Source organism: Lampris incognitus, chromosome 6 (genome assembly GCF_029633865.1).
Source record: "Lampris incognitus isolate fLamInc1 chromosome 6, fLamInc1.hap2, whole genome shotgun sequence".
Taxonomy (NCBI): Eukaryota; Metazoa; Chordata; class Actinopteri; order Lampriformes; family Lampridae; genus Lampris; species Lampris incognitus.
Genome location: NC_079216.1, coordinates 43,191,351 through 43,206,372, shown reverse-complemented (window position 1 = coordinate 43,206,372; position 15,022 = coordinate 43,191,351). Strand labels below are relative to the sequence as shown.

The following is a 15,022-nucleotide window of genomic DNA, read 5'->3' as shown; positions in this document are numbered from 1 at the left end:
TAATAAATTACTAAGTCATAGGAAAGACCTTTCTGCTATCTTCAAACACCACTGTTGCCGATATTGCACTTGATACTACTGTTTACTAACAAGTCCTCCCACTTCAGTCTGCACCCTTCTGTTGCCGTTTGGGGAAATAATGGTCTGAAATGACTAAAGCCCTGTAGCTTGTACAGGAGAGCCAATGATATCTGATGAAGCATTAGATCTGAGCAGATGCATTCTCTTACAAAGCATTCAATTTTTATGAACTCTTGAAATGGCTCTGCATATTTAGCTTTTATTTAGCCATTTTCATTGGAAAGGTCAAACCCTTGGTCAAAGCGTGACAAAGTTTTACAGAATCTGCAGGAAACTAACTGATGTCGAACATTATCAGAGAATCATGCTATTAAGTCTGTGTGTGCGTGCGTGCGTGTGTGTGTGCACGTGCATGTGTTCACATGCATGTGTGTGTGTAGGGAGGTCGGTTAATGATTTTCTAACCATATAAAGAACTAGAGAGACTGATTTGGTTACCTAAGAGATGGAGTGATATGTTGACACAGACTAGGGCATGTTGTTCTCTGAATAAAACATATGAGGAAGTAGGAAGTAAAAGAAATTGGTTTCCACCCATGGTTGAGAGCTTTGTCTCTTGTTAGTCCTGCGTATTAGGTGAATTGAATGGGTTTATACTAATGTTGGGCCAAAGAACTGAGAACAACCAAGGACCACGACGACACGGTGTCCAATCTGAGGCTGATGTTATTATTAAAGTTTTATAATCATATCACTATTCTGATGATCCAAGTTTTGTATTGTATTCTTGGTGGCCTTAAAAACCCGGGGTCATGATATAATTTGCCTAAGTTGATGACTACCATCATGGATTACAAAACCTATTCGTTGCTCCAAATAATGATCTTGATCTGAGTCAATAAGATCTACATCGCCAAAAAAAAAACAAAGTTAAAGATGCCAGCATCTCATCATTGTTATTATCTTTATGGGGGTAATCTTCCATCAGAACTGAAAATAGCCATTTCAGCAAAGACTTTCAAGCCAAGTTCAAAACACATCCGTTTTCATCATGGTTTCACCAAGGACTTTGCCCTCATTCACATCACACTTTGATCCTACACCTTCACCCTTTTTTATTTTAGCCATTCCATTTTTCTACAGCTAGTTTCTCCGGGTCCTGGTTTAAAGGCTAATCTATGGTACTGTCTGGTTGTTTGTGTGGCTATTATGTGTTACGGGACTCGCCATCTGTAAATGTGCCCAGGCATAAGCAAGCCTTGTCCCTTGCAGAAACTCTTCTGTGGTTGTTGGTGGTTGGGTTTGAGTAGACACCTTTTGGACCCACAATTTGCAAGAAATTGAGGCATATGGTGTTTTTTCATTTGTGGATTGAGTTTCAGTGGTGTTTTTTTATCAGGAAGATATGAAGCTATCCGGTTATCCTTTTATTGTTCTTACCAGTTCAGGCAATTTTATTTATTATTACTGTGTTTTTATGGCTTATAGCACTTTGAATTGCCTTTATGTATGAAATGTGATGGCCTGGCAGCCTGTCCAGAGTGTCTCCCCGCCTGCTGCCCAATGACTGCTGGAATAGGCTCCAGCATCCCTGTGACCCTGAGAACAGGATAAGCGGTTAAGATAATGGATGGATGAAATGTGCTATAAACATGAATTTGCCTTGCCTTATCATGTTATTATATTAGAGAACCTCATGTTGTTTTTGCATATATATATATATATATATATATATATATATATATATATATATAATATGCAAAAAAATTGAGTTCCCTTATTCAGATTCAGATTCAGACAACTTCATTTATCCCAGAAGGGCAGTTCAGTTTTACAATCTACCCAGACCATACACAAACTCACAGACAAGTGGCAATCATCAGTATGTCAGAGACAATAGACAGATCAGTACATGGGCAAGAGATGCACAGTCTTACCCCTGTGTGGCCTTGCAGGCAGAGTCACACAAAGACTAGGCGAAGGATAAAATTCACATAAATAAATAAGTAAATAAATAAAGCATTCTAAGATGCACTGCACGTTACATTCCACCACTACATTCAGTGAACATACAGGCCCACAAGCCATGTGAAAAACAAACAAGGTATAAACCAACTATTGTGGTTTAAAACAATATAGAGCATTTATTTAAAATGACTACTCTCAGCATTTAACAGCCTGATAGCAGAAGGAATGAAGGACCTAGAATAGCGATTCATTTTCCTAGGGGGTGCAGCACCAGCCTGAGGGCATTACAATGAATTCACTGGACAGGACATGGTCAGATTGGGTAATAATTCCTTTTGCTTTCTGGGCCACACGTTTCTCCCAGAGGGAGCACAAGTCTCTGATGGACTCCGATTATTTTGGAGTAGACCTTAACGATACTGTTTAGGCTATTCCTGTCCTTCACAGTCAACCTATTAAACCAACAAATAAAGGAAAAAGTTAAAAAACTTTCAATAAATGACTGGTAAAAAAAAATACATAAGATGGTGTTACAGATATTACAGGAGTTAAGCTTCTGCAATAAGTGAATTTTTTGTTGTCCATGCTTGACAATTAAATCTGTGTTCACATCGAACTTGAGTTGGGAGTCGAACACGGTTCCCAAGTACTTATTAGTGTCAACAATTAGACCAGCCTCACCATGTATAGTGCTTGCTTTGGGTATATCACTGATCTTCCTTAAATCAATGATAAGTTCCTTAGTTTTTGACACATTAAGGTCAAGGAAGGTAGGGCACAACCGTGATATGACTCCGAGCCCTGAAGAAGAGACAAAAGTGCGGTATCGTCAGAGAATTTCACCAGGTAGCTACCCTCTTTAGTAGACCTGCAGCTGTCTGTATACAAAATAAAAAACGGGGGAAAGAACTCAACCCTGCGGTGAGCCCCTGTTTGAGACCAGGACATTGGACATAACTCCAATAACTAAAACCTGCTGGGTTCTGTCTGTTAAAAAGTCTAAAAGCAACATTAAAAGCTGATCAGGTAAATTAAAATAAGCAAGCCGCATGATGAAAATGTAAGGTTGCATCTTGTTAAAAGCTGAAGGGAAGTCAGCAAATAAAAGTCTCACATGAGAATAGGGTTTCTCCGGGTGCTTATATACTTTGTCAAGGATAAAGAGTTTTGCATCCATCACACTCTTGCCAGCTTGATAAGTAAACTGCAAGGGGTCTAGTTTGCCATCAACTACGGAGACAACCTCATCTTTTAAAATTTTCTCAAAGTTTTTCATTGCAAGTGATGTAAGAGCAACAGGTCTGAACTAAATGAGTTCAGACCTGTTGCACTTACATCACTTGCAATTCTCCTCATTCATATAGATGAATGCGGAGAATTACGGAACTTCATTTTTATTTTATTTTTTAGTTTTAGTGACGTTTTGAGCAATGAATCAGGTATTCTGTGGTTCTGTGCTTTGCCTGAAGGAATTGGATAACAGATTAATTCAGCGGTATCAGCAAAATCCGAGTCCCTGTACCACTGGAGAAACTCAATGCTCAGTCTCTTTGAAGAGAGGCATTTTCATAAAATTTGCCTTTCTCGATTGATGTGTTCATTTTCCTCTTATCACTTGCCATGAAGAATGGACTGGGTGGCCACAAGTTTTCCAGTCGGGATAGTAGGAGTCATGGTAAACTGCAGTTTGTAGAAGATTTTAAGAAAACTTCCTTTAATAAGGTCTAAGTTAACCTGTGCCTGCATATGTGTTCATCTGCATAGACCACGGGTGAGTCATGGGTATCAATGCTCCAGCAAGATAATGTAAAGAGAAAAGTACTGTGCCAGATGAATTGAAGGAAAAGTGATGCAAAGACATTTCTTCAAACTATTTTCTTGTAAAAAGTCTGCCTTCTAAAATTTCATAATCTGGTCAACATGGTGCTAAGCACGAGCGTGCTTTTCCCATGTATCCAGCCTCCCACGCCACAGTCTGCAGGCTGCTATCGCAGGCCCGATCAGGAGCTATGGAAATCAGTCTGCTGGTATTTAATGCACAGTAGTAATCAGCTGGGTGGAGATATCTATCTGGGTAGGTTGTACTTAGAGCTTCCTCCTGAGGCTTCTGGCTTCCCAGCTGGACGAACATACACGTGTACATACATGAGTGCGTACAGAAACGCATGCATGTGCACAAACAACCCCCCCCCCACACACACACACACACATACACACACATCCTTACAAATACATACACTCACACAAAATTTACTGTGGCTCTTTGCAAATGTGAGCAGGCTGCCTTTGAACTTTTTTTCTTTTCCCAGTGTACATCTACACTATGGAAGTATATTTAGACTGGATCCTGACTATGGAGAATAAAGCTCTCCTGTACACAAATGTACACAGACACTGCCAAAATTGTGTTGTTTCTCTTTTTTTAAAACTGCAAATGAAGGATGGTGAGTGGTTTTAAGATGCATAGTAATACAATCAAACATCAAAAAGTTAAGAAAACAAAACAAAGAAACATCAACACCACTCTCAACAACAACAGCAACAACAAAAACTTGGAATACTTTTCATCTCCGTATCATGTCCACAGCCTGACCGGGCTGTAGCTTGCTCATCGGCCACTGAAATAATGATAAATGTCATACACTGACAATGAGGCCTTTGAGGCTGAGAGAGGAGCCAGTTTCTCATTTACATGTACTCTGGAACTGTGTCTCTTTGTGGTACATCTGCACATACAAGGCTTCCAGTTACAGTCCCGGTCAAAGGCAACATGTTTGGAGATGTTAATTTGGAACTAGTCTGTCTTGATTCAATTGGGGGGTTGGGGGTGGGAGGGTTGGAGGTGGGCGGGTGGCGCAGCACTCCACAAAGGAGGACTTGATCTGTTGTACGTTTGACGGCACGTTATCAATTCATCAGATTAAGAAACTGCATCAGAGACTCTGCAAATTGCATAAGCACATGGTGTTGTGGTGCCCACGAACACACGGATGTAACATGGGAGGGTTTTTATGGAGGCATCGCAGCAGCCAAGACAGCGGTCACCGTAATGTCAAAGGCGAGAGACAAACAAGTTCTTGTAAATGACAGCAAGCTCCCATTTCCTTTTTCCTGCGATGGGTCCCACTGATAGCAACGTCACCACTCTCCTATCATTAATATGCAGGCTATGAGGTCACAGGGCGAGAGACAACGGGGGGGGGGGGGAGAGACAGAGGGGGGTGAGAGACAGAGAGAGGGAGGGAGAGTGCGAGAGGGGGGAGTGAGAGACAGAGAGAGACAGAAACACATGACAGGGTGAGAGACAAGCGAGGGATCGACAGCAAGACTTCATAACATGATAAACTTATGCAAAGTGATGTACTTTTCCTGGGTCGCTAATCACAAAGTGTTGAGCTACAACTTGGCACGCACTCGCTCTGAGCGGGGTTTAGCATCTAGAAACCCACACCATTACTAATGGGTCTATTTGATCTTCCGGGTTTATCTCAAAGCACAGGTCTTGCATTCAGATTTAACAAAATGGCATGCCAAGTTCCCTATCCGAAAACAAATACGTAACATTTTATCACAAACAGTTAAATAGTTGGAATAATTACCGTCTTGAAGTCTGACTTACAATAAGAAATACATTGTTTTGTTTTGGGGGTTTTTTTTTTTCAAAAAAATGTTTGTGTTTTTTTTTTCCTTGAAAATCTACTCTGGGGACAGAAAAGCTCCCTTAATTGAAGAATCACCCCAGCCAACAGTGGAAAATGGTTGACGTAAGGCAGTTGTTTGAGTTTCATGTAATTTAGTATTTTTACAGGAACTGTGTGCAGTTTGTCACTTATACCACAACTTCCGTGGAAGCGAATTATTTATTTCCCCATTTTCTATTTCACTTCTCTTTCACTTTAAGCTAACCATTGCTAACAGAGGTAACATATACTGCAGGCAAAAGTGAACGCTGCATTTCTTGGGTCTGCCATGAAGGATCTGTGAGTTAGCATCGAGACACCGGCCTTGATCTGCCTCTGAAACGTGGAGGATATTGTCCTCAGATCTGTTATTAAGTTATCAACTCCATCCCACTCTCTTGCCTGTTTCCATTTCCTTCTGTTGAGCTCCCAAGGCAATAAAAGGGTGCTGCCCCACCACACCTGTTGCCTGCAGGTTCGTTGGGAAACTTTGAGAAAGTTTGCAATCCAACTTTTGAACCCCCAGCCAATCTCCTATTGTTGCATCACAAATTTCTGGACCTCCTGATGGGTGGAATCGGGGTTGTGGTGTTGGCAGAGGTTGGGCCCTTTATATGATACAACAAAGGCCATGAGATGAGAAAATGGAATGATAAATTAGAGAAGAGAAGAACAGTACAGAATGAGAGAAAAGGAAGATGAAGTAACGCGACAGAGGAAAGCAACCACTGCAAACCACTTTAGTGCATTCCTGTTTCTCCTCTCGTACAGTAACGCTTAGATGCTGTCATCATCATCCTCATGATCATCACCATCTATGAAGCCTTCAACAAGCATGTACACACACACACACACACACACACACACACACACACACACACACACACACACACATGGGGACATCACATAGACTTACATTCATTCCCTAGTTCTTAATCCTAACCTTAACCATCAGAACTACATGCCTAACCTTAACCCTTACCCTAAGCCAAACCTAACCTTAACCACTGACCCAAAAATCAGCTTTTTTCCTAGTTGGGAACATGGCTTTCGTCCCCAATTAGTGGGTCGTTTCTGGTTTTTCTACCAAAATTGGGGACCAAAGGGCCTCATTTTGATGGAAAAAACTGGCGCACACACACACAAACACACACACACACACACAACTTTTCAAAGATTTTAGAGCAGTCATTAAAACCTTAATCCTGACCAGATACTGATCAGGATCCCATCACATGGAACAGTGTTTTAAGGGTTATTATTATTATTATTATTATGCTCAATATTATTATCATTACTATTATTAATTTGCACATCTCTTCATAATGTGAGCCCTACTATTTCCTCACAGTGTGAACAAACAGGAGTACTGAGAAAAACTTCTAACAAGACATCAAACATGATCATCCAGAAACGAATGATTCTTTGACACGTTTGTTAGAACATGGATTCGGATTAACACAGATTTAACATCACACATACGATGTTTGAAAGTTGAATATAGACCCGGTGACATAAGCATGTCCCTCTCAGAAGCTGGAAATAGAGAACAAAAGGCTCCAATCTGTCTCATATTGTTGGGGTTGGAATTCTTTGCAGCATCGTCATGATAAAAAATGACTCTCTTTCGTGTATCGCAATGTTATTTTTGTTCTCAAATGTGGGCTGAACTGTAATGAACCTGCATAATTTCAGATGAATAACATGGGATTTCTTTTTTTGCGGTGTTTTTTTTCTTCCACAACTGTTTTTATCAAGCTGTCATGGCGGGAGCAGGAATTGAGAACTCAATGCAGACGTGGTAACAGGAAACATGAGGGTATCAGGAACACACACATTACGACAGACATGGTAACATAGTGGTGATATGGTGGTGACACGGGACAGACGTGGTAACATGGTGATGACACGGTACAGATGTGGTAACATGTTGGTGAGATGGTACAGACATGGTAACATGGTGGTGACACGGTACAGACGTGGTAACCTGTTGGTGACATGACATTGTACAGACATGGTAGCATAGTGGTGACATGGTACAGACATTGTAACATGGTGGTGACATGGTACAGATGTAGTAACATGGTGATGACATGGTACAAATGTGGTAACATGGTGGTGACACAGTACAGACATGGTAACATGGTGGTAACACATAACAGGGACATAACAGTACAAACGTGGTAACATGGTGGTGACATGGTACAGACATGGTAACATGGTGGTTACACGGTACAAACTTGGTGACACGGATCAGACATGGTAACATGGTAGTGACACAGAACAGACATGGTAACATGGTGGTGACATGGTACAGATGTGGAATGCACTGACAACAAACAAACTTAACAGCCAAACTTAAATACACAGAAACTTGATTGAATAATCAACAACAGCTTTGAGGCAAATGGGTTACGGGAAAACTGCACAGGACTCAGCACTGGGACGGTGTTGTCAGAGCAGGACAAGACATGAAACGTAGGAACCAGGGCCGGAGTGGCCCAAACCGGGACAAAAGAATTTCCAATAACAATCCCTAAAATGTTTTGTCATAACCGTATACTTCCAGCGCCATGGAAATATGTGGTTATTACACTTTTAACTCACAGTTGTGGCGTCATATCTGATAATCAGTTCCATAACATCAGTGGCATAAGCCTGCCTGTCTCCTCCACCTGTCACCCCCCGCCCCCATTAGTGACAGTAGACTCACATTTGCATGATTACGAAAGACTACGCTGATCATTGATCACTCAGTGGCCTTTCATAGACTTTGGCAAAAGTAATGAGCAATTGCATGTTTACTTTTTCAGTGCAAACAATAAACATTTGACTTTTTTTTTAACTGTATAGAGTCAAGTTGTCCAACTATTAAAAGAATTTATAAACAAAAGCAAAGTATATAAGTGAGTATATTGCAGATGCATTACATTTAATTTGGCTATGTTGCTGAACCAGTTACAGCAGATTTTGATTTAACCCGCATGTTCTGTTTGCTAATTAGCTGGCTGCACTGTTCACTGGTCACACTGACCCAGATCACCATTGGATTTTATAGCAATACATCATGTCTTCATCACAATGAATACTAAAATCAACAGAATTTATGACGGATAAATTATCAAAAACGGCTCATTTCGACCCAAGCAGAATACAAGGATTGAAGAGCATCTTTACCAAACTAGGTAGATGAAGTGTGCTGTTATCCTCGCTGGTCTACCAGAGGTGTAGCACCTTTCGGCTGGATATGGCAGGCAGGCCTGGACTGTGAAACAGCATGGGTGTAGGATGCATTCACACAAGGAGCAACGGGGACACACAGGGCTGCACCTCATTCCATTCCTGACCCCTTTGTGTTGGTCACGCACATCCTCACATGCCATTCTCAACCTCTCTCGCCCTCTCCCTCTCTCCAGAAACACCAGTGAGACAAGGACAGGTGGGTCTGCCTCTGAGACACCAGCCACTCTTTTATGTCAGCATTCTACCTTTGTCAGTTTTGCTCATAGTGACACATTTTAGAAGAAAAAAAAAGTTTGAATGTCATATCAAATGAATGGAGATGTTGATCTCTGCGATCAGAAATACAAAAACTGTCGCTCAAGAGGTCACATATAAGGACAGAGGTGTAATGTATTCCTTCTGTTTTTACACCGCTCCCACTGAAGGACAATACATCAATTTGTTTGTGGCAAATCTGAAGCCAATTAAAATTCTCAAAGGGCCATTATTCATCATCCAGTAACATTCCCCCATCTGCCGAAGACTCAGTGACAGTGACTAAACCACTTTTGTTGGCATCAATTTAGATTGGTTCTTACTTTACTTTATTGACCCTTGTTTTACTTTTTTTTTTACAATACATTAAGTTTTGATTTACTATTGTAACGTTTCCGTCCAGCTTTGCACTTTACCTGTGCAACAGGTGCGCTGCGTTCACTATTGGATTACCCAGAGTTGGGGGGGGGGTCGAAGAAGAAGAAAATATTTACACACACCTTCAGATGCGATGAAAAGGTATGAAAATCTCTTACCTCGATGAAGGTAAACATGAGCAGGACGGCCCAGAGGAAAACACTTGCGCGCAACAGTCGCTTCATCATTTTCTTCATCATGGTTGAGGAGGAGGAGGAGGAGGAGGAGGGAGGGAGGGAGGGGGGCAATTAATAAGACTCGTTCCTTAACCGGTGAACAATCTCATTTCCAAACTTTAACGAAGCGTTCCTCGCGTTTTATTCTGACTCTGAATCGCCCTCCGTCAAATGCCGTGCAAAAGTGGTCGATGCATCAGTAGACTCCAAAGCGAGAGAGAGAGAGAGAGAGAGAGAGAGAGAGAGAGAGAGAGAGAGAGAGAGAGAGAGAGAGAGAGCGAGAGAGATGAACTTTCTCTCGCCCATGTTAACGGGGGGTGGAGCGGCGGCCAGCGCGTCACTCAGAAGTTTCTGTCCTGTGTGCGCGGAGTCGGATACGATGCAGTTTTGCCACTCCGGGTCCTCTCGCTCCTCTGCTCGTTTACTATATCTGTCAATATAAACTCAAGTTTCGATCCAAGTTAACCGCCTCTGTTAAAACGAGTTAGAGGCATCCCGCATTCTTGCCATAGTTCTGTGAGCCGGAGTGAAGGAATGCATCCATGGGGTCCCCTCCCTCAGAGACAGGCATATCTGAGGAAACTTCCCTGCAGCCATGCTACAGAGTCACGTCCTGCATCTCGGTTTAGGGTCAACACAGTCTCTCATACAGCCATTAGCAGTGGATACATGTCATCCAAGGCTGGACAAAAATTCAATCTGATCAGTTATCATCTTTCATTAGTACTGACATTTGGGATATTGTTGTTTCGCGATACATAATTTTGTTGTCCAAATTAATATCAAGAATCCATTACTTAAAACTTCCCAACAACATGTAGGCTGATTTGATGTTGTAGTACTTAATTGCCTAATAGGTCAATATGATAAACACAAGCTGGATTCTTATTTTTGTAAGCAGAAATTGTGACACACACACACACACACACACACACACACACACACACACACACACACACACACACACACACACACACACACACACACACACACACACACACACACACACACACACACACATACCGATCAGCCATTAAAACCAGTGAGTGACAGGTAAGTGAATAACATTATCTTGTTACAATGGCGGCTGTCGGGGGGTGGGATATACTACGTATTGGGCAGCAAGTGAGAAGTCAGTTCTTGAAGTTGACGTGTTGGAAGCAGGAAAAATGGGTAAGTGTAAGGATCTGAGCGACTTTGACAAGGGCCAAATTGTGATGGCTAGATGACTGGGTCAGAGCATAAGTGTGCCCTCAATTTTGTAAAATGTGTTTTTGAAATCAGAAAAAGTATCTTCCTTGATAGATTTTTTTCTCTTTATTGCATCAGAGCATGGGGTCAGCTATAGCGCAGAAGCTGAGTTCTGGGAATTCAGTGCCTTGCCCATGGAAACTTCGGCAGGGGAGATGTTTGCTGACGTCAAGGCTTGAATTTGGGTCCTCTGGTTGAAGGTTGGTCTCAACTCTATTCATCCTCACTGCTTTCTCACCTCAACCAAAGGATCCAAACCCAGATCAGACAACATGACGTGGCCCTGCTTCCTCGCTCGTGTGGGCAGTCAACTTTAAAGTGATACTGACATCAAAATCTAAAAATACCTATTGATAGGCTATGTACCGAGTTGGAATGTGACCATGGAGAAATTCAGTGGCCAAAACAGCGCGTCTGCGGCCACTCGAGGAAGATCTGTGATTGACTGTAGATGGTGTCCAATGACAAATTGTGCCGGTGGATACGTAGCACCAGTCAATTTGCATATAGGGTTATACAGCCCTCTATACTACGTATCAGAGCTCCAGGTCAAACGTCACCGCGCTACCGCTCATGTTTAAAACCCTAAAATAAAAACTTTATATCCACGTACCTGTGTGTTATTGTTGTTTGTAACAGATTTTGAGTTATGAAGTCAAAATGCTCACCGAATTGTGATATTAATCGACGTTTATCGGTCAGTTACCATGTCGGACATGAGCGGTATGAGCGGTAGCGGTAGCGTGGTGACGTCAGGAAGACAGCAGCCAATAGCTTTGTGTTGAGATATAACACCAGTGTATTTGTATGACTATGTGTTACTGTGTACTATTATTTTGTTTACGACTTTGTTTGTCCACAAGTGGACGGTGTTGCGCTTGCATGCGTGGATTGATTACGTCACTGAGACGCTGTTCATTTTCTTCTTCTCCCAAAACTACCGAATAAACGGAGCCTGCATTTTTCCCTCCAGCAGAAGTTCGGTAGTCAGTACGATTCTTTATAACGGTTTAATAATCCACTTCATCTGCGCAGAGATAGACATAAAGTATTAGTCTAGTCTTCTAACACTTTGAATTCATAAAGCCACACCTATTTTCGATTATGATTCAAACTCCCAATGTTAAAAAAAGTGTTCCGGAAGGGCATGTCAGTCTCTCTTTAAAGGTCTTACATTTTCCTATTTTTGGCAGTTTGATATATATTTCCCAGTAGTCTACAACATGTTACTTAAGTTTTCTTTTAAAAATTATCTGAAATCTAAATAAAATCTTGATTATCCAGCTTTTTTTCCAACTCAGACTGAACAAACTGTTCTCTTTGGGTGTAGTGCATTTCGTTTCAGACATTTATTATTCACCGTCCTGATTGGAAACCTGACTGGTGAGGGACAGGTGACTGACCCAGGCAGTTTTGTCGCAAACATACTGTAACGTGCATGGATAAGAAGACACGTTGGCCACTAGCTCGCGGGTCTGACCCTTTAGTCGAGCGATTAGCGATGTCTCCTACGGTGCGGGCGATACGGGTTCGCTTCCCGGCCGCGGCAGTTCCTGTGGTTGCGTTGTCCCCCGAATTCGCTACAATACAATCAACATCATGTCATATGCAATGAAGAGAAAATGGCACTAGAGGAACACAATATCGGGTCTGGGCACTAAGGTGACTTGGTAGCTACCATATTGTAGCGAATTCGGAGGGCCGCTGGAAACCGCCGCAGCCAAGACGCGAGCCTGGATATCCCGCACCACGGGCGATTACGTTAACCAGTCGACTAAAGGGTCCGATTCGTTAGCCAAGGGCTAGCGAGTCTATGTATCCGTGCACGTTACACTACTCCCCTCCTTCGGGAAGTGCGTCCCCGCGCTTGAGCATATCAGCTCCCTCACGCCGCTAGGCGCATGCGCTTCCGATGGCCTCACCATCCCACTTCTGACACCAATGTACCCGGGTCTCCCGCGCCACGGGCGACTTCGTTAACCAGTCGACTAGAGCAGTGTTTCTCAACCGGGGGTCCGCGGACCCCTAGTGGTCCGTGGTGTAATTGCAAGGGGTCCGTGAAAATAAAATATCTTTAAAAAAAAGATCCTATGACATTTATAGAAATAGGATTATTTTACTCAAATGTGACTGAGACATTTATCTACCTAAACTATAAAGGGTAACAGGACTTTTTTCTCTAATTACATCTGTTTCACAAGTGTAATTTATTGTATTTTAATAAGAGATCTCGCTCCCGTTTGCATTGTTAAAAGTTACTGCATAAAAATTCTGTTGTTACATATATCTGAAAGTTACTGCATAAGAATTCTGTTTTGTTAACTATATCTAAGTTACAACTGAAAGCTCTTATTTTTGCCCCAAAGAGTGAATAAATGCTATAATGCAATTTAAAATGCAGTTTCTACTGTTTCTACAAATTGCAACCCCCCTCCCCCAAGATCAGGTGGAGGGGTCCTCAGGGTAGATCAAAAATACGCAGGGGGTCCAGGACCCCAAAAAGGTTGAGAACCACTGGACTAGAGGGTCCGACTCGTTAGCTAAGGGCTAGCGAGTCTATTTATCCGTGCACGTTACAATATCAAGCCAGGACACACACACACACACACACACACACACACACACACACACACACACACACACACACACACACACACACACACACACACACACACACACACACACGGCGGTCTATCTCCCTGCCTGCCGCCCAATGACTGCTGGGATAGGCTCCAGCATTCCCGCGACCCTGACAGCAGGATAAGCGGCTTGGATAATTGGATGGGTGGACATATCAAGCCATTGTTGCTATTTCGTTTTATAAAATATCCACATTGTAACAGAGTGGTGTTGGTTGCCACCTTGTCGCTTTAATAGCAAATGCAGTTTGGATGTTACTCTATGGTCGGCCAGGACATGACGTAGGCTGTGTATGCTTAGCCTCGCTGCAATTTGTTGTGCATTCTTCTCTCTGAGTTCTCCAGGTAAGGACGTGTGTGAGTTCATCTCTCTCGCCTGATTATTGAGAGCCGGCCCAGTATATAACAATTGGCGACGGGGATATTAAAGAATACCTCTGCGTGAAAGGACGGTATAAGGGACCGTACACTGGTCGTACGAAAACGAAACGGAGTGTTTTGTGAAGGAACCAGGCACGTGTCGGGCTACCAGTTAGCATCGGACAGGCTAACATGGCCATGCAAGTGGGTCGTGTGGATGAATACAACGAGTCGAAGGAGGATTTTGATTCATGTCTGGAGCAGTGGATGTTGGCAAATGATGTCGACGATGACAAGAAGGTATACATGTTTCTTTCCGTGATTGGGGCGGACACTTATAAGCTGCTAAAGAATCTGGTGTGTCCGACAGTACCAAGTACGTTGCAATATGCTGAACTGACGAAAGCGCTGAGTACCAGGGGTGTAGCACAGAATTCTGGGCCCTATACATAAGCAGTCTCTGTGGGCCCCATTCCTTTCTTATCTCTCACGCATCACTTTTTTGAGTTCTAGCATACGGTATATTATTTACAATCACAGTACATTAATCTATTTGAACAAATAATTGCTTGGAATGACTTTTAGTTGTCAATGCCACTATATGAACTCACCTTGTCTCACATCCTTATTAACATAATCATCAGGAAATGAGGGACCTGCTGCTGCTCCACTCCCTGTGGCTGTTTCTGAAACTGAGGGCCATGTGTTTAATGTTAAGCTAGGTAATGTTAATCAGTATAATTTCATAAGACATTGTAGCTATGATGTTGATAAATGTATGATACTGCGTGTGTTACAGTACTAGCTAGCTAGCTAACTCCTACTGTGTTTAGGTAGTAGGGATTATGAGCTAGCTAGCTGCTATCTAGCTGTGGTAGTAGGAGTTAGCTAGCCACCTTTATTTTAAAAGCTGCTAGTTCACCTTTCTTTTGGAAGAGATTACTCAACAGTTGTTTTCCCCCATCTTCTCTCCCTTTCCTTTTTTCTTTTCTTTTATGGAACCCAGTTTTTG

The 15,022-nt window shown here is 42.4% G+C and overlaps 1 protein-coding gene across 1 annotated transcript in view; it reads right to left on the bottom strand.

Annotated features, from left to right (window-relative positions):
• ptprja (protein tyrosine phosphatase receptor type Ja) overlaps window positions 1-9,970 on the bottom strand; it is a 103,862-nt gene extending 93,892 nt beyond the window's left edge. Inside the window, exon 1 of the mRNA XM_056282417.1 lies at window positions 9,704-9,970. Coding sequence (XP_056138392.1) covers window positions 9,704-9,784 — 81 coding nt within the window. The 5' untranslated portion in view covers window positions 9,785-9,970. The remainder of the gene's footprint in view (window positions 1-9,703) is intronic.
• Window positions 9,971-15,022: the final 5,052 nt, after the last annotated feature.